This window comes from Hermetia illucens, chromosome 2 (genome assembly GCF_905115235.1).
Source record: "Hermetia illucens chromosome 2, iHerIll2.2.curated.20191125, whole genome shotgun sequence".
Taxonomy (NCBI): Eukaryota; Metazoa; Arthropoda; class Insecta; order Diptera; family Stratiomyidae; genus Hermetia; species Hermetia illucens.
In genome coordinates this window covers 81,251,661-81,272,535 of record NC_051850.1, presented here as the reverse complement: position 1 = coordinate 81,272,535, position 20,875 = coordinate 81,251,661, and the positions used below count along the sequence as shown (strand labels likewise).

At 44.2% G+C, this 20,875-nt stretch overlaps 1 protein-coding gene across 1 annotated transcript in view; it reads right to left on the bottom strand.

The window, feature by feature from the left end:
* Positions 1-5,959: 5,959 nt before the first annotated feature.
* Positions 5,960-20,875, bottom strand: part of LOC119648483 — a 90,558-nt gene continuing 75,642 nt past the window's right edge. Inside the window, exon 5 of the mRNA XM_038050245.1 lies at positions 5,960-6,691. Coding sequence (XP_037906173.1) covers positions 6,149-6,691 — 543 coding nt within the window. The 3' untranslated portion in view covers positions 5,960-6,148. The remainder of the gene's footprint in view (positions 6,692-20,875) is intronic.

The window sequence follows — 20,875 nt, the reverse complement described above, 5'->3', positions numbered from 1 at the left end:
GCTGCGGCTCCCCTCAGTTAACTAAACTAACTAACTAAGCTTACTCTAAACTACAATTTTAATTTATTATGTATATATATATTTCGGGAGCAACTTATCCCCTTCATCAGTACAAAGCTACTGAAAACAATTGCGGTCCTACGGTTCTATTTACACTAAAAACACTAATTACCTAAATTACTTTTTAATGAAAAAAAGTAAAAAACATTCAATTATTAACCTAATTATCTATTAATTACATTACTAAGGGGCAATTACCAGAATCTGTGTTTAATAACCGCGTCGCGTCTTCTTTCAGAATTTCTAGACTTTCCCAAGGGTCCAAAGTTGTCGTTCGGTTTGTATGACGCATGAGTTATAGATTTTCGCGTTGAATGGTATGGGCTTCCTCGACTATGTGCGCTGCTACTGATGATCTTATGTACGACTTTTGTTTCCGATGTGTTCATTAAATCTAGTCGTTATCAGTCATCAGTTTCGTCGGTCCTATATTTTATTACAGTCGCTAAATCCCGCTTTTTCCTCCGCTGCCAAAGGGTCCTTGACGCTTCCCAGTAAATTCCGCAAGGTGGACGATCGACTCGAACCTACGACTTCCAGTTGGTACTTTTTTACCCAATTCCTGATGTTGTTAAATAGGTAGGAATATGGGATACTTATTCGTCTAATGGTTACCTCCTTTTGCTGCGAAAATAGTGTTGTATAGGCATGCCTATTGTGTTGCTTGATTTTCCTTCCGATCAATTTCTCAATAGTCTGAGGTTTGTACCCATTCTAAATAGCGGTGTCAATAATATACTGTCGTTCCTTATTGAAACCGTGTTTTGAAAAGGGTATGTGATCAGTCGGTGAATCATGCAATTATAGGCAGCCATTTTTTGGGAAAATGTGTGATGTGAAGTTACTGATATCGTTCTCTGCGTTGCTGTAGGCTTACGGTATATCTCGAACTTAAGCTATCCATTAGAGTTGACGATATTTAGATCCAGGAAGGGTAGAAACTCATCCTTTTCTACCTCTAGTTTAAACTCGATTTTATGATGAATTTTGTTTATAGAGGAGATGACCATGTCTATATCGTCTCTTCTAACAATCGTTGGATTTGGAGAAATGTCGCATCAAAACAATTGTTCGGGGAAACACACCAAAAACGAAAGATACAGCCATAGTAACATCCAAATTGTGGGATTGGTAGATTCGAAAGGCGTCTACAGATACCTTGGCATATTGCTGTCGCAATAATTATATCCAAGTTGCTGGGGGAATTCGAACGGCGTCTATATGTATTGTCGTGAAAGCTGAGCTTTGGCAATAACACCTTCGCCATTCCCGTCCTTCTATATACTCTCGGTGTGATACGGATTTAGAATCTGTCAATGGACTGGTATAGGTAGTCCTTGCAAACAAAAAAATGCACAACAAATTTAATGTAGAATTGAGGATTACTATCCCACGTCATCAGGGAGGAAGGGGGTACTTAACTTAAAAACATTACACTGCGTTCAAATGCATTCTCTTCGTGTGTTTTTTGTCAAGAAAAAATCCTCTAGCCAATCACATCAGGTTACCGTCATGGCAGATAATAAATTGTCTCCTTTGAACTTGAGAAGAATGTAGAATGTTACTTCAGTTCAACAGAAGATCGACATGGGAAAATAGAAACCGATTCACGTAGGTCAAATGAAAAATTTGTTGTTGCTAGGCATTGACATCGAAGCCTCCAACAAATAGTTGACTAACGCTTTACTATTTTATGAGACTGATTTGAATTCAGGTTGCTTCGTTCATCATCGTTCATCGTTTTAGGTTATGCAACTGTGAAGAGGAGATCCTCCAGTACATAACATCTGTGTCGTCTGCAAGATTCTCCATTAAAACCTTGCGTTAAATACGGAGGCGACCAGTTACAAAAAATGGTTCATCAACTTGTGCTCAAGGTATGGGACAGCGAATCAATGCCTGACGATTGGCAGCGAGGCATAATCTGTCTCATACATAAAAAGGGAGATATCACACAGTGCAGCAATTATAGAGGTATCACGTTGCTGAGTAAGATATTCTCCACTATCTTGCTAGGCCGGATAGCCCCATACGCCCAGAACATCATTGGCCCATACCAAAGAGGCTTCACTCCAGGCAAATCAGCAACAGATCAGATTTTCTCTCTGCGGCAAGCGATGGAAAAACTGTTGGAATATGGACAACAGTTGCACCATCTGTTCATCGACTTTAAAGCCGCCTATGATAGCATAGCCAGGGTAAAACTGTACACGGCCATGAGGGAATTCGGTATCCCGACGAAATTAATAAGACTGACTAGGCTGACCCTGACCAATGTGCGAGGCCAGATAAAAGCAGCAGGATCACTCTCAAGACCATTCGACATCAACAACGGTCTACGACAAGGGGATGCGCTATCATGCGTCCTCTTTAACCTGGCCCTCGAGAAGGTGATCCGTGATGCTGAGGTGAATGCAAGAGGTACGATCCTCTTCAAGTCCACCCAACTACTGGCCTATGCTGACGATATCGACATCATGGGAAGAACCACCCGAGACGTTCAAACTGCCTTCATCCAGATCGAGCAGGCGGCGCGAGATCTTGGGCTGCACATCGATGAAGGCAAGACAAAATACATGGTGGCAACGTCAGCACCGAAGACGAATCAACCAACAACATCAAACCGCACTGGTCAAACACAAACACGAACAAGAATAAGGATAGGGGAATACAACTTTGAGACCGTTGACAATTTCTCCTATCTAGGGTCGAAAATCACAACCGATAACAACTACGATGATGAAATCCGCGCACGGTTGTTGTCAGCCAACAGAGCCTACTTCAGCTTACAAAGACTGTTCCGCTCGAAACATCTCACCATAGGGTCAAAGCTCTTACTGTACAAGACTATGATCTTGCCAGTCCTCATGTATTCCTCGGAAACTTGGGTTCTTAGCAAGAAAAATTGCGAACTCTTGGCCGCGTTCGAGAGAAGAATCCTCCGAAGAATTTTTGGCCCCCTACATGAGGATGGACGATTCCGTAGCCTACACAATGACGAAATCTATGAGCGATACCATGACCGTCCGGTTGTGGATAAAATCCGGCTCAATAGGTTACGGTGGGCGGGTCACTTAATCCGTATGGATGAAGATGATCCCACCCGGAAAGTCTATAAGGGCAATATCTATGGTAGGAAAAGAAGACGAGGCAGACCCTGCCTCAGATGGAGCGATGGCGTGGGCCAGGACGCCAGACAGCTTTTAGGGATATCGAATTGGTGGACCTCGGCGCAGAACCGGGATGTCTGGAGTTCCTTATTAAGGCAGGCCTAGACCGGATACCGGTTGTTGCGCCGTTGATGATGATGATGATGATGATGATGTTTAATTACAACTTAGGGGCAAATTACTATGCTTATTATAAGTATACTCCACAGAGAATCTTGGAAATTGTTCGGGTCAAGCTATTGTACGATAGTTAGCGTTTCTGAAGCTTGTAAAGTCATTGCAGAACTTAGACACATAGCATCTGACTTTTGTGTCTGTTACACCGATTTCATTACCCCTATATCCCAACCGAAAAATCTGAAAAAAAGTGGTCCATGTGCATGGTATACAGGATCCGAAACACTCTTCTTTGGAATGTCTACCCAGAAAATACTAACGATTGTATATTATTAAATTTCGAAAGTTTAGTGCGAAGTCCCTTAAATTCAGCCTACATCCGTAAAATGTATTAATACAGGTTTTCGTAAGTAGCAGTATTCTGGAAGGTTCGGTGGAAATCCTAATATTATAAATGAAGTTACAGTAAGTCAAAGTTTTTCCTTTCGCGCCAAATTACTTTTACAGTTCATAAGAGATAAAATGTACCACATCGAATTGAATATCGGATATATTCCAGGTATGATCACTACGTGCTATATATGAGTAGAACCATCGTGTAGCCAAATATTTTTACATAAAATTCAAATTCCGGTATTCAACTTGATTATATATTTCTTTTTTTTACCTCCTAAGATTTAATTTAGAAATTCCGAGGGAATAAATAGTTATATTTTACCTATTCTTGTACCTAGAAGAATAGAAATCGGTTTCTATTCAAACCGGTGCACGACACGCAAAGCGTTCCTTCTCAGACTGTATCATCATCATCAATGGCGCAAGAAGTGGTATCCGGTCCAAGCCCGCTTTAATAAGTAACTCCATGCATGCCGGTTTTGCGCCGAGGTCCACCATTTCGATATCCCTAAAAGGTGGCTGGCGCCCAGGTCTACGCCATCGTTCCATCTAAGAGAGAATTCATCTGTTGTAACTTTCGTTGAAAATTGCATCAAAATTTGGAAAACAAAAAAATTAAGCACCGTCGGGCAAAGATGTTGGGAATAGCATCCAATGAAGGATCGAGAATACAGCGAGCAATAATAGATCCAATTGGAATCAAAATTGTCGCAACAGCAGCTGCCTGGTTGTCGCAAATCGATGAATGCCGCATTGCACAAGCGCAATTGAAAGGGGGTCAAATCCTCGAAGTAAAAGCTTTGGCCGATTCAATATTCATCAAGAATGACCGAAAATAATTAGAAAATTATTAACATTTTTTGCGGTAAAATTTTTATAAAAACGACTTTAAACGCGGTTTTCCCAAAATTATGTTTTTAAAGTTTTATGGGAAACAAAACCTTATTAGAATTATTCAATATCTGTCCATCTATCAAACCCAATTTATTCGGACACTAAAGCTATTGTCGCAAAAATTGGTAAGAACATGTCGCCTGGGTGTAAGTGTAAGTGGCGCCATTTTCTATTGTGTTTAAGGGGGTAGGCGCTCCCCATACATGCCAAGTGTGGTGCATTTCTTTTTTTCACAGAATATGGTCATGTGGACATCAAATAAAACAGTTTGATTATCACTGATTTTATTGTGTAAAACACAGGGCTGAAATTGTAAGCCCCGAAAAGTCTAACCGAACTTACCCAATCGGAAAATCCACCTATAGAAAATCTAGGCCTCAAAATATATCCCATTCCGATACCTGCCAAATAAAGTTAATAATATCGAATTACAATAATTTAGAAAATTTAAACGAAAACCACCCCTAAATTCATTCCAGAGGTACAAGGAAGAAAGTTGGAAGCAAATCCAACTATTATCAACAAAGTTATACAGAATTAAAATTTTGTATGTCACCTGAATTTGTTGCAATTTAAAACGTATAAACCGTCACCATCATATAAACTCAAATGAAGGGCAGAGTTGAATATATCTAGGAATATTTTGAATTTCTAGTTAGGTACGAAAGGGAAAGCATGCATAGAGAATTTCTCACACAAGCTTAACACAAAACATTTGTACCCGAAGCGTCCAGCTATCAGTACTCCAACTTGTTCAAACTGGTGTGATGTTTTCCACGCTTTCTATTAAAAAAAAAACAAAAAATTAGACAATAAACTTCCAAAAGTTTGAAAAATTCTCTCTGTCCTTTGTTTCAAGCGGGGAATGGCCTCAAAAAGGCCTACAAAATTATGAGAATATAAAAAATTCGGTTCCTAAAGTGTATGTCCACCTCTGAGGTCACCCCCTTTATTTGGAAAATGCCGTTATAGATCGCATTCAATCTAAATTGTGGGCGGAGGCGCATGCATATTCCACTATTTTTGTTATGATCTAATACAGGATAATTTACGCACCATTTCAATTCGGGTGGACATTATATAAGCAATACATTTGAACATCCGATTGTGAAATGTTATTTAACAGTCTTATCAATAAAAATAAGGAATATTTTTTTTTTCATAGGGATGGCATTCAAGTTTAGAATGGAATCTACAAATAAACTTTCTGATTCGTATTTGAAAACTCCTCCTTTTTGGTAGGCTGCGTGAAAGCAAAAATGGTGACGGGAAAGTTTCTATGGAAGATGGAGATAGTAAAAAGAGACGATAGCAGACTTCACATTAAGTTTTACTTTTCAAGTGGACTTACATTTATCTTATTGTATTTAAGGTTACATATGCCCAAGGTCTTTATACAAAAGAATTCAAAATGTTCGATTAGTTAGCAGCTAAGTCTATACAAGCGAAATTATAGCAAGCGGGAATATATTTACAAGTTATCGTCTTTATTCTAATACAACTTTATCTAGTCATGTTACACTGATTTCTTCATCACTGTCCGAATTAGAGTCGTAATCGTCGTAATACATTTTCCCGTTGTCATGTGAATCCGGTGGTCCTTGATCAAAATCGAAAGCTCCGGAGTCCCTTTCGGACTCATACAAACTGCCGAAAAGTCTTCTATGCCGTGATTCATCCAATTCCGCTTTGAAGATTCCCTGAGACGGGTCCTTTTTGATATCTGTGTTAGCTTCTGGGGAGAATTTGGATGGATCAACCCTTGTTAGCTGTGGAAGCAGTTGCATTGAGTGGGTTTGTTGTTGCAGTCCAGGCAATGGGTGCGCCGATGAACTTTTTTGCTGCTGAATAGATTGGAGACCGGTTGACGTGAGGTCTGTGGGAGACGCAGGTGGGGATATTGATGCCGGTCGATCACAACGTGCATCGGACAAATCTGGATTTGGATTGTTTTTCGTTGGTAATGTTTGGTCTCGAGATCCACCACTAGCTAGAAGTTCTCGCTCTTTTGAGTTGCGCCACTTCATCCGACGATTTTGAAACCAAATTTTCACCTGAAAAGATAGAAGCTTATTCAGTTTAACAAGGTATATATATTTTATCCAAGCTTCAAATGTTCAAGTGGTGGACTAAATTTACCAGAAAGTTATTGTTTGCGAGATTCACAAGTCCCCCTTTTTTATCCACCATTCTTAAAATGTTGTGTAGAGCTCAGTAATTAGGTTGGAGTGATAACATGACCCTATAATTCTCGTTTAATGTTAACACATTCCGCGAGTTGATTTTTGGTAATCAGGAAAGTAGAGCTCTTTTCATTGTGATATTTATTGAATGACATCTCATTCTGGAGCGTTATCCACATTTCTGGTTACCACCAACATGAGTGCTCGTGAAACTCCTGCGCCGCACCCATATTGATGGCAAGTATTTGCGCGGATGCTCCTATCAACACAATTTGGCACATTAAGTAGAGACTCCTGACCTCAAGTCATCCTACAACCCGACCTCCGAGTAGCCGGATTACAGAAGACGCCACGCCTTCATCCAGATCGAGCAGGCGGCGCGAGATCTTGGGCTGCACATCAATGAAGGCAAGACAAAATACATGGTGGCAACGTCAGCACCGAAGACGAATCAACCAACAACATCAAACCGCACTGGTCAAACACAAACACGAACAAGAATAACGATAGGGGAATACAACTTTGAGACCGTTGACAATTTCTCCTATCTAGGGTCAAAAATCACAACCGATAACAACTACGATGATGAAATCCGCACACGGTTGTTGTCAACCAACAGAGCCTATTTCAGCTTACAAAGACTGTTCCGCTCGAAACGTCTCACCATAGGGTCAAAGCTCTTACTGTACAAGACTATGATCTTGCCAGTCCTCATGTATTCCTCGGAAACTTGGGTTCTTAGCAAGAAAAATTGCGAACTCTTGGCCGCGTTCGAGAGAAGAATCCTCCGAAGAATTTTTGGCCCCCTACATGAGGATGGACGATTCCGTAGCCTACACAATGACGAAATCTATGAGCGATACCATGACCGTCCGGTTGTGGATAAAATCCGGCTCAATAGGTTACGGTGGGCGGGTCACTTAATCCGTATGGATGAAGATGATCCCACCCGGAAAGTCTATAAGGGCAATATCTATGGTAGGAAAAGAAGACGAGGCAGACCCTGCCTAAGATGGAGCGATGGCGTGGGCCAGGACGCCAGACAGCTTTTAGGGATATCGAATTGGTGGACCTCGGCGCAAAACCGGGATGTCTGGAGTTCCTTATTAAGGCAGGCCTAGACCGGATACCGGTTGTTGCGCCGTTGATGATGATTTATTGAATGGTATAGGTGTGGAAGTCTATTCGCACTTAAATGTAACTTGACACAAAAGTCGACGGACATGTGTTACAGCATAAATTTTCGAACCCAAAACTACGACGTATCGTAATTGCGTTCTTGAAAGAAGCGTGAGCAAATAGCAAAAGAAATTAATTCACTAACTTTGAGAAGGCTTTCGACAATGTTGACAGGAAATATATATGGGATGCTTTTAGCAAGAGGGGCTTCCCGAGAAACTAATAGCCACTGTCAAAGCGACATATGGCCCAGCATGTGCTTCATCGAGGAAAATCGCAGAGAATTTGAGGTATAAAGTGAAGTCTGCCAGGGTTGCATCCTGCCACCGATATTATTTCTTCTTGTTCTTCATGCTTCCTTGTTCAGACAAAATGGCGAAACAATGGACATCTTTCCTCGAACATCATAGCTATGCTGTCGGCATTCGCTTGCTCTCTCATCGGGTCATGAAGCTAGACCAAATAGCTTCGGATTGGAAAGAACGGCAAGTAGAGCTGGACTGAAGATGAACACCAACAAAATCAAGGTTTTCAGTCTAACATTAATGGACAACGCATCGAAGACATCGATCAGTTGGTACATTTAGGAAGCGTAGTTCTACTAAGGATGACATCCAATTGGATGTTGTCCAATGCGTTAACAGCACTAGATTCGCTTTTGCTGCCTTGCCTTAAATGCAGTTACCTTAGTACCAAGATCAATGTTCTCTGTTGCTACATGGGAGTAGCAAATGGGAAGTGACCGCCACCGTGCCTAGAAGTCTCCGAACCTTCATCAACACCTGTTTGCGACGTATCATTTAAGTATACTAACTTGATGCTATTACAAACAAAGAACTTGGTCGGTGCATGTAGCAGTAGGTGGGTCTTTTTGAATTTTTCCTCTTGCGTATAAATATCTTTATACTGCAGCAGGGCGTTTTCACTTGACGAGCTGTTTGTAGCTCAATGCGGTTCGAAGTTAGTCTTTATTTTTCATTCCAAGTTAGTTTTTATTTTTCGAATAATCTCGCAGTGTGAAACAGACATCCAAATTACTCTTTTTCGCCCACTTTGGCGTGCTATTACGTTTACGTGTTAATCGAGACATTTTATCTGTACATAATCGTCCACCTGCGATTTGCATATTTGTAAGCAGATATTTTATTGATTCTCGGTTGCATTTTGTTTTCTGAATATGGCGTCACATCCAATTTATTTTATCCGATGCGCGCAGTGTAACAAACCTGAATCGGCGCGCTCTATGTTCCTGGATTGCGACGGTTGCTACGAGAAATCTTACCACATCAAATGCCTGGGTATTTTTGGAGATGCGAGCAAAGTTTGTCAACAACATATCCTATCGCTGCAACACCTGCCATGGCTCCACGCTGCCGGATGCGATATAGCTGCTTAATACACAGTCTGCGACCTTGCCAGTCATTCAGCGCGCCGTTGAGGCTTCTACTTCCGCCGTTGAGGCTTCTAAAACTACATTTTCAGCTATTTATACTTCTCCTTCTGCCAAGGATGACTTAACCAAGCACAGTGACTCAGCAGAATCACAGAATTCCGCCGAAAACATGAATCGCAACGCTGGTGCAGTGCCAAAAATGCAACGATCTACTAAGTCGTCGCTATTTACGTGTTCCCTGCGGCTTAGGAATTCGTTCGACGAGACTTTTACCTCTGAAAAGGCGCTTCCTACTGTGACTAACAATGTAGCCTCAACACCTTCTCAGGAGTCTGTGCACCAGGCATCTCAATCTGAGTTGATTTCAACTGCAATGTCTTCCTACATCACGGTTGCTTCAACTAAAATTGATAGACCAGTAGTTTACTCCAAACTACAATTTTTATTTTACAGTGTAGATACATATTCCAGCAACATCATCATCATTCATCAGTACAAAGCTTCGTACTGATGAGGGGGGTAAGTTGCTCCCGAAATATATATCTACCCTAATGTAGTTTGGCGTAAGCTACTGGTCTATCAATTTTAGACTTGACTACAAATAGAAGACAATATCTAACCTCTTAGAAATGCTTCAACTAATTCTACACCCCTGATTCAGTAGCCCTTATGCGACGAGCTACGGCCCATCGAGCCTCCGGTCCTGTCTCGCTCTATTGGGCCGTCAACGGGACAATATCCGCAACCTCCTCAGCAGGTCACGAATCCGAACACAGCCGCTCCACATTTTGACATCGTTCCCGTCGCCAACGAAGCTCCACTTCCCGCCGCTGCCATATATCCTGGCACTTCATCCTCCCATACCAGCGGCCGCGGGCTGAAGGTGGCATCCCCACCTAGACAGCTCTTATCTCCAAGCTAGCGTTCGCAACTTCTACGGACGATGTATTGGAAGTATATGAAGAGCAAAGTAGGTTTACTTTTTTCTCTGTCCTGCGTCAGACTGACAAAAGACAACATCAACCACCGGGTGATTGCGGCTTTCTAGGTGGCTTATCCTCACGAAGTTGCTTTCTGGCCTGAAGGTGTATTCATCAAGCCATACAAGCGCCCCAATTCGCGGGTATATTTCGCCTGCCTCGCCGAGCTATATAACTGGATCCATGTTTACTGTCCGTCTGTTTTATCAGAACGTTAGGGGTTTAAGAATCAAGCTGGGGGCCTTGAAATTTTCCGCGCTGGCTCAGCAACACCATACCATCTGTATCTTCGAAGCCTGGCTCGACGATGCCATATTGAATTCCGAGCTCCCCGAAGGGGAGACAGGGACTGGGATGCATCTCGTAAGTCCACCGGCGGTGGGGTCCTAATTGAAATAAAAGACACACTCCCGGACTAACTTGTCTTCTCATCCACTGGCTTTCCTTTTGATTGTGTTGCTCTTCGTGTCTCCCGATCCAACTTCCTCCCGTTCATTGCATCTTGTGTATACGCCCCTCTACTTGTCCCTCTCACCTGTATGAAGAATTGTTTGACAGTTTGTCTGAACTCCTGTCTGTTCTCTTTCTTTCTTCCTTTGCGGAGATTTTAAGATTGAGCGTTGAAGTCGCCCTTGTCGGCGGATAAATTGAAACCCTTTTCTCACGATTGCATTTCGCGTAAACCCACTCAACCTCTCCCTTCTTCTATCAGCTTCGCTGACTTCACTGCCAACTCTCCATAACAATCCTGCGACCTTCTCTGAACCTACTTCTCTTCAGTGTTTTCTCCCTCGGGCCTTCCACCCTCTACACCTCTCATAACTGCAGACTCGTCCGAATCTCTGGCCATTCCTCTCCTTGCGCCTTTCTTGGTTGTGTTCCTCATTAGTAATCTTGACCCCAATGTCGGACCTGGCCCCTATGGGCTTCCTAATCTCTTCCTCCTTAACTGTAGAAAACACATTTCCCTCTCCCTGAGTATAATCTACAAGAAAAGTCTAGATGAATGCTATTTTCCCCGTCTCTGGAAAGATGCCCTTAACATTCCTCAAGAGGCAACCCTTCCCTTGCTGTGAACTACCGCCCCATTTATCTTCTCTCCTTTTGCTCCAAAATCCTGGAAAGATCCATCAACGACTGGTTGACCGCGCACTTCGGTCACCTCATTGTCAAAGAGCAGCATAGTTTCGTGAAACATAGATCAACGGATTCAAACCTTCTGGCCTTTACCAGCTTTACATGCTATTTATACCGATTTCTCCAAAGCCTTTCATACCGTTGACCATAACATTTTCCTCTCTAAACTTGATTACTAGTTAGACTTCCCTCCCACAGTCATCTCCTGGCTTTCCTCCTATCTCTCACATCACCCCTCCAAAGTTTCTTTTCATGGTTACGCTTCTCGTTTCTTCTCCCCTTCCTTTGGTGTTCCCCAAGGCTCTATACTTGGCGCTACTCTTCTAGTTTTTTATCAATGACCTCGCCTCCATCCTCACCTGTCTTTGCTTTGCGCAGACGACCTTAAATTATTTGCCACTGTTTCGTCTCCGCTGGACTCTCTTGCAGTCAAACTTTGATAATTTGGCCCGTTAGTGTTCGGTCAAAAACCTAACACTGCATGTCAGCAAATGCCACTAGATATGCTATTCACTGAAACCCTCCCCATCATCCTTTTCCTATTCTTTTAGTGGGCAACCACTTTCACTACTGACCTCCTTGGATGACAAACTTCGTTTCAATTCCCACTTCGTCGGCATCGTCAACAGAGCTTCCAAAATGTCTAGTTTTATCCTATGTTCCTCCTCCGAGATTACCTCAATTGAGCCCCCCCCCCTTCTATATTCGTGACTGTCGCGCTCTTGAAGTTATACAACGCAAATTCACCCGGACCATCTTTTATAAAACCGACCTTCCACTGGTTGACTATCCGTCACGCCTTCGCACCCTCAATTTCCCCTCCCTGCAGCAACGGCGTGTCTTCCTTGATATGTGTACTCTTTTCAAACTCTGCATTTGCCTGATGGACTGCTCTGCCAACTCAAGTATTACTTTCCGCACCGCCTCTCATAACACAAGTAGTGTGGACATTTTTTAAGTACCCTTTGTCGAGATCGAGATTTACTTCCACTCCCCGGTCCCGAGCCTATGCCGGTCCTACAACGCCCTAAAGCTTAAGTCCTTTGACTGTGTCTCCTCCTCTAAGGATGTAATATCGGAGGATGTGTACTAAAGAATTTGTTTTGTGTATTGCCTTCATTAAATAAATCAAAAAATAAAATAAACAAAATGTGGGGTATCAAATGATATATATGATATCTCATTTCTGATATTGGGTGAAAAGTAGAGGAGGTAGGGTACAAAATGTGTGCGCCAAAAATGAAACAGGTCTCGAAAAATATGAAAAAAAAAACCGCAGTGATTCGACTACATGAAATCTAGGCTTCAAAATGCGTCTCATTCCGATATCTGCAAAAATAAAGTGAATAATGGTATATTATCATTTTTTTTAAATTTACCGGAACACCCCCCTTAAGTTCATCCCGAAATTTGGCATGAGCATAGGCGATGATATAGGACATAATTTCGCATTTCAGGTAAATTGATGCTACTGTAAGACGTTTATGACGTCATCATCATATAAAGTGAACTTATATGAACAGGGAGGCCCATGAAGACGTTTTAGTATCCCTTTCCTGCCTTTTTATTAGTTATTTGCATATCGGTGTCAATTATTACAGGTAGTCATGTATATGTGCTAATAAAGTTTGGGGGTAGTAATGAATATAATAGACATGCGTGTACCTTGTTACCAACGGTTTTTAATTTACGTACATAACATATATATGCATGCTTTCACACATCAATTGCTGACCACATACATGCGTATGCATGCATCATCATGCCAATGTTGGTTTATTTAAGATGGACACAGTAATTATGTCGTTAATATGTATGCACATATTTAGTATTCTTCCACTCAAAATTTCATGGATTAGTTTTAAAACGATTCATCAACCAAATGTGTACCAATTCAATTCTGCAAATATCCGAAGTGTAACTCTTTTGATTTAAACGAAAAATTACAAGGTATCTTCAAGTATTCTAATTTTCACTTAAACAATTTGCTTTCTAGAAGAACACAGGCCCGATCTGTTCTATGCCGAGGTTGAAGACTGAAGACCCGGCTTATTTCCATGGGGTCCTTACTGTCCCAACCAACGGCACTTTCTCACCGCTAATCCTCCACTCCCGTGGCGAGTTCTATAATAAAATGATTTAGTGGAGAGTTCAGCGCCATCTACCCGTCCGCATCCGCAACATTCGAAATAAATTTCAAATACTGCGGATACTGCCGCGCCACATCACTCCGCCCCCAGACGGAACCTAGGGGGTTTCGGTGACCGATCCCGGAACTCCGTTCCCCGATAATCCACAAAACGGACACGACGCTGCTTCGGGGCCCACACGGGTTTCAGTCTGGACAAAGAGACCGCCTTTTTGTGTCCACCGATCTCGAGCTGGAAGAAATGTTCTCCCCTCTCGAGAACGCGGTACGGGCCCTCATATGGAGCCTGCAGCGGCTTCCGGACGGCATCCGTCCTGACCAGAATGTGCGTGCATGTGTCCAGTTCCTTGGGCGAACAGGCAGGTGTGGACGAGTGTCGAGTGGGTGGTGGCGCTTTGATGCGTCGGAGATTGTCCCTCAGCAGGCGCACCAATCCCGACTCCGTGAGACCCGATCTCTTGTCGAAGACCGGATCGCTTGGGAGGCTTGGGCTCTCCCCGTGTACCAGCTCCGCGGCAAATTCTTCTCGGCGGGTTGTACGTAGGCCGAGTAGGACGAGAGGCAAGACTTGGGACCAGGACGGGTCGTCGGGTGCCATAATGGCGGCTTTCAGCGTCCGGTGCCCACGTTCTAGCATCCCATTGGATTGCGGGTGGTATGCAGTAGTCCGCTGGCGTTTAAAACCCAGGAGTTTGCCTAACTCCGAAAAAAGGGTGGATTCAAATCGCATTCCCTGGTCAGTGATGACCACTGCAGGAACTCCAAAGCGAGGTATCCACTCTCGGCAGAGGGCTTCGACACAAGATTGCGCAGTAATGTCTTTCAGAGGTATTGCCTCAGGCCACCGCGTGAACCTGTCGATGATTGTGAGGCAATACTTGTAACCGTGCGAGTCTCGCAAAGGCCCTATTATGTCGAGGTGTATCGTGTGGAAACGCTTGGTAGTGCGGGGGAATGAGCCCACTTCTTACCTTTCATGCCTGGAGATTTTACACTTCTGACATGCGATGCACTCTCTGGCCCAGGAATTGACTTCCTTGTTCATGGAGGACCAGAAGTATTTTCCGGTGACTAACCGGTTTGTTGTCCTGATGCCGGGATGCGCCAAGTCGTCAACTGCGTGGAACACTTCCTTGCGAAATGTGGCCGGAATGTATCGCCGAGGTCCCTTTTCCGAGTCTTCGCAGCCGAGCGAGAGGTTTGAGCCGAAGATGGGCAACTCCCGAAATTTGTATTTGGGGTTGGATTTGAGGCTCTCAAGTGCTGCGTCATCCTCCTGCGCCTTGGCAATAGCCGAGAAATCGAGTGAGGCGGGGGTGTTAACCTCGGAGACACGAGACAAAGCGTCAGCAACTATGTTCTCCTTGCCGGACACGTGCTGGATGTCTGACGTAAACTGGCTTATGAAGCTCAGGTGTCGAAGCTGACGAGGGGACGCTTTGTCGGGCTTTTGTTTCAAAGCATACGTGAGAGGCTTATGGTCCGTGAACACTGTGAACGGCCTGCCTTCTAGGGAGAAACGGAAGTATTTGATGCTCAAGTACGCGGCGAGCAGTTCGCGATCGTATGTACTGTAGTTCCGTTGAGCGGGATTCAACTGTTTCGAGAAGAAGCTCAACGGCTGCAAAACTTGATCCACCTTTTGGTGAAGGGCAGCACCTACTGCGATGTCAGAGGCATCAACAAAAACGGCTAGGGGTGCATCTTGCAGAGGAAATGCCAAGAGTGCAGCTTCAGCCAGTTGCTCTCGGGATTTTTCGAACACGCGGACAGCCTCTTCAGACCACACAATCTCTCGTGTGTCTTTTGTTTTGGGGCCAGACAAGTACGCGTTGAAGACGGACTGGTGATGGGCGGCCTTGGGCAGGAAACGACGCTAGAAGTTTAGCATACCCAAGAACCTCCTCAACTCCCTCACTTTCTTCGGACGTGGGAAGCTTGTAATTGCTTCCACCTTGTCTGGGTACTCAGACTCAGTGGAAGAAGCGACCAATACATCATCCAAATAGACGAAACAAAAATCGAGGTTTCGCAGGACTGAGTGAATGAACCTTTGAAGGGTTTGCGCCGCATTGCACAATCCGAAAGTCATTCGGGTGAACTCGAAGAGTCCAAAGGGTGTGCATATTGCCGTCTTTGGAATTTCTTCAGGAGCTGCTGGGATTTGGTGGTAAGCCTTGGCTAAGTCCAAGGTCAAAAAGATACGGCAATTCGCGAGGTGATGCGCAAAGTCGTGGATGAGTGGAATTGGATATCGGTCAGGAAAAGTCTGTGCATTTAACCTTCTGTAATCCCCCAGGGGCGCCATTCGCCATTAGGCTTAGGTACCATATGTAATGGGGAAGACCAACAGCTGTTTGAGGGCCTGCAGATACCCTGTTGAACAAGTTGTTCAAATTCTTTCCGCGCAATAGCCAGTTTCTGGGGTGGTAGAGGACGCACCTTCGAGAAAATCGGGGAACCAGTAGTATCAATGTGGTGCTGCACATTGTGCTTCACTGGTTTCGAGAGACTACACTCGGTAGTAATCTGGCTGAACTTTTGGAGGAGTGTCCGAACACGAGAGTCGGTGATGTCTTCCAAAAGAACGGAAAGGTTATTGTCAGCGTGAGATACCATTTCGCCCGACGAATTAAGGTTGGTCGTGGGGTCTATAAGGGACTTATTTTGCAAGTCCACCAGCAACCCATAGTGACACAAGAAGTCTGCGCCTAATATGGGGAAGCTGACATCCGCCAGGATGAAACGCCACGAAAACGTCTTACGTAAGCCAAGACTCACGTCCACTTGCCTGTACCCGTATGTGTTGATGCGGGAAGAATCTGCTGCCGCCAGTTTCAGGGGCTGTGGATAAAGTTTATGATGCCGGGATACGGGAAGAACCGAAACCTCCGTACCCGTGTCGACGAGGTAGTTGCGCCTGCTGAGGGGGTCGAAAATAGTTAGGCGACGTGGCGCTGCGCTCTGGGTAATTGTCGCCAAGACCCTCCGCGGACCTAGTTTTTTGCGGTAGGCGCGAATTTACAAGGTAGCGTACATCTTGTCGCTTTATCTCCGAAGTTACGATGGTACCAGCAAATACCTTTGTCCGTCGGCTGTCTTGACGACCTGCTACCCGAACGCCCTTTTCGTGTGGCAGACCGTGAGTGAGCTCGCGATCTGGCACCCGAACGCTGAGCGTCCAACGTCGCCCGCATCTCGGCCACGCTGGCCGTTAAAGTGGCTATCTCGCGCCTTAAGTCGTCCACCTCATCCGACTGTGGTTGAACGGCCGCTATGGTTGGGCGAACGTACACCTTCTGCACCTGGTCGGCCGTCGCTGCCAGTTCCTCCAGGGAACCGGAGACGCAAGCTAGGATCGCCTGGGTGCCCTCCGGGAGCCGTCGCAGCCAGAGCGACTTGATCAGGTCTGCGCCGATCTTGCTCCCACCCAATTGCCTCATTTCGCGAAGCAATTGGCTGGGAGTTCGATCACCCAACGTTAAACCCGCCAGCAAGTGGTCTAATTTTGCCGACTCGCTTGCCGACAGGCGCCTGATCAACTCGCTCTTGAGCTGCGAGTACGATGCCGACTTCACTACGTCGGACACCAGAAGAATAGACTCTTCGTCCAGGCTGACCACCGCGTAGTTGAAGCGGGTCGCGTCCGATGTGATGCCGGACATTTGGAATTGCGCTTCCAAATGTACGAACCACAGTTCCGGGTTCCGCCGCCAAAACGGAGGAACGCGTACGGCGAGGGCGGTCACTTGCGGGTCCGATGGGCCTGCCGCGTCTTTGCTGTCGAACATCTTGAGTAACAAAAAGTAGGAGTTTGCAATGAACACGCGGTGAGTTTATAATGAAAACGTGGTGAATTTGCTCCGACACGGCAGGCCGCACCCACAAATGACCGCGCGAACAAAGTGGATAACACGACCGAAGCGGACGCTCGCTAGCGCAGACCGAAAATAAATAACTCGCCCAGAAAATGGAGAACCCGCGATGAGATAACACCTTGACGCCGTCTCTTGCAGCGGATGTTTCTTATTATTAGTCGTTATATAATTATCATAAATAAAAGAAAATAAAAATTGAAATTTTTGAAATTGAGAATTTTGAAAAGAAAATTTTCCTGCGGCGGCCTGCGCTGACGGCGTTTTTGAGGTTGGGGCTCCTGAGCGTGCAGATGATCCAACTTGGCTGCTCCGGCTCCCTACGGTGACGTCGTCGAAGTCAGCTTTCACTTCTTGATGGCTGGTGATCGAACTACTGCTGTGTTAAGTTCTGTTGTTGCTATTGGAGATGACGTTGAATAGCTTGCTGCTATGTCGTCAGAGGTTGTTGAGTCGCCTGCTGTGGTTCCCGTGCACCTCCAGGCAGATGCATAACCAAAGACACGTTGTGAGACCAGCTCTGCGCTAAACTTGTTCCATGCTCTCTGGCTATCCACACACTTGTTAATGTTGGGAACGGCGGCGTTTCTGGTCTGAGTTGCACCACGGAGGAGTTCGCGCTTGCAATTTCGATGGCACTATCCTGTTTCGGTCGGCGCTGACACGTGACGTCCTCGGCAGAATTCAACTACGTGGTGCCACGTCCACATAATTAGCACTGCGTCTGGTTCTTTCTGGGGCACGGTTTAGCCACTATACGCAACGAGCGGAACACCTGATGATGTCGTCTGTCGCTCAAGTCTTGGCTGCGCTGCCTCGATTTATTTAGGCGTACTGGAATGGCTGCGGCGTCTCTGGTGGCTGCGGCGGAGAGCGTGGCTGCGGCGGCGAGTGTGGCTGCGACGACGAGCGTGGCTGCGGGTCGTGTTCACGGGTCACCAATTTAGTATTCTTCCACTCAAAATTTCATGGATTAGTTTTAAAACGATTCATCAACCAAATATGTACCAATTCAATTCTGCAAATATCCGAAGTGTAACTCTTTTGATTTAAACGAAAAAATACAAGGTATCTTCAAGTATTCTAATTTTCACTTAAACAATTTGGTTTCTAGAAGAACACAGGCCCGATCTGTTCTATGCCGAGGTTGGAGACCGAAGACCCGGCTTATTTCCATGGGGTCCTTACTGTCCCAACCAACGGCACTTTCTCACCGCTAATCCTCCACTCCCGTGGCGAGTTCTAAAATAATTTCAAATGCTGCGGATCCTGCCGCGCCACAAATATGTGTATCTTGGAGTTTGGCAAGATATAACGGAATATTTCGTATCCTTAGCGAATGGAAAATAGTGCATAGAGTCTTTCACATAAGATGCCCACAAAACCTTGTTCTAGTTTATGTCTAATTTATGTTTTCAAACCACGTTTGCACATAAAGCTCGCAGCCTAGCTTACAACGTCAATCCAACTTACCCTGAAGCAATTCCTCTGAAATAAATCATAAATTATAGCCACATATCCGTTCCAACTTTATAATTAATCATGGAAAACGACGTAGTTTTTAACGTAACGTAACCGAATTTGGCAGAATCCCGTCCGATCTGCTCATGACACCCGATAATCGTCAAGTACAACTCTTCTTCGAAACCAATCAGAACTTTTCAGAAACACACAATACCTCCTTCAACCCCGTCCTATCACTACAAAAGAATACAATTTTAATTAAATTAATGCGGGCATAGTCCAAACGTAGCTTGGAGGCAACTTTTCCCGAGCAAAACCGAGAACTCGGAATACTGTCAGTAAAATCTGATGACTCGCAATGGAAATTTCGTTTCTAGCCCACGTCCATAAATACAAATATTTCATCGTAATGAAGTTGTTTTGACGCAAGCACAATTCAAACTTTTCTCTGTCCAAACCTGTAAAGTGCAGTTTACGGTATTGACTGATGCCCATTGGCGAAGTGTAGGTTTCATTGGAATCTATGAATTTTCAAAATTTAATCAACCATATTAACTGGCCAGTGAATGCGGAAGCGTCATTACAGGAATGGGTTTCACGTAGAAGTTATTCTGATTCTGAATGGATTGTTTGCTTGGACTGCTATCTTATTTCAGTAAATTTTACTAATTTTGAGAATTTTATCCAGCCCCAAACAACCCCAACTCCCAACGAGCGCGGAAAAGGAGACAAGCGCTCTAGAACCGCAAGCAAGTGATGTTCATTTATTAGCCAATATCAAAATTACCAATTATATACATTTTGTAAACCCTGGATAACATTATTTCGTATAACATTATATTACATTATCAATTGTTGAAAGGATACCGAAGTTAAGCGTTTTTGGGAATGTAGCACTGAGTTGGGGATTCAGATAACGAGTTTTATTTTCATTTTATTGTTTGTAGTTTGCGTGGAGCTAAAAGGGAGCTCCCCATCTAAAAAAGCAGATGGGGTCAATGAAAGGTATCGATGAGGTCTTCCACAATGACATCTAGTATTAACGTACTTTGCAAAATGGGGGAGCAAGAAACCAAAATATCTCATTAAAGACACCTCTTGTCAAGGAAATTACCGCTAGTACGTAGTACTGCGCAATTGTGATGCTCCTTAGACCAGATTGAAATCGAGTCATGAAAGCAAGCCTGGCGGCAGTTGTCAGTAATAATTTCACAATGGCAGCAGATTCGCGTTTACGGGTACAAAAAAAGTAGAGGAAGATAGGCCGCTCTGCATATATTATTGGTGTTGCCACTCCTCAAATTAGCAACAGTGGGCGAAAATTCGTGGAGATGAAGATGAAATGTGAACCGCTGGTTGGGAAGATCTGACAAATTTGTCTTCTGTAGAGAGTAGTTGCAGTTCTCATCATATTATCAGTTATAGATATTGTACTTAAATCTGTTACGGCTTCTTTAGTTGTTGTAGGACTCAGTGGATTTATAACCTACCACCAATTACTACGTTTTCTTTTCTTTGGGATATGTAGTATAGTCCGTCACTAATTTCTTGGCACTTAGTGCTAGTAGTAAGGAAAATCCGATATTAGCGAAAATTGTGACAAGCCGGCAGTATCACAAACACTAAATTGAGTAAATAATAATAAAAATATAAGAAAGATTACTACAAAAATTGACCTCTAATAGTCAGCAACTATTTAATTATTGGAGCGGACAACTTGGGAAGGAACTTACTTCCTCTTTTGTAGTCCATGGACTCCTCGATTTTCGTCATCATGTAGGTTACGGAATACTCCATCCTCATGTAAGGGGCCAAAAATTCTTCGGAGGATTCTTCTCTCGAATGCGGCCAAGAATTTGCAATTCTCCTTACATACAT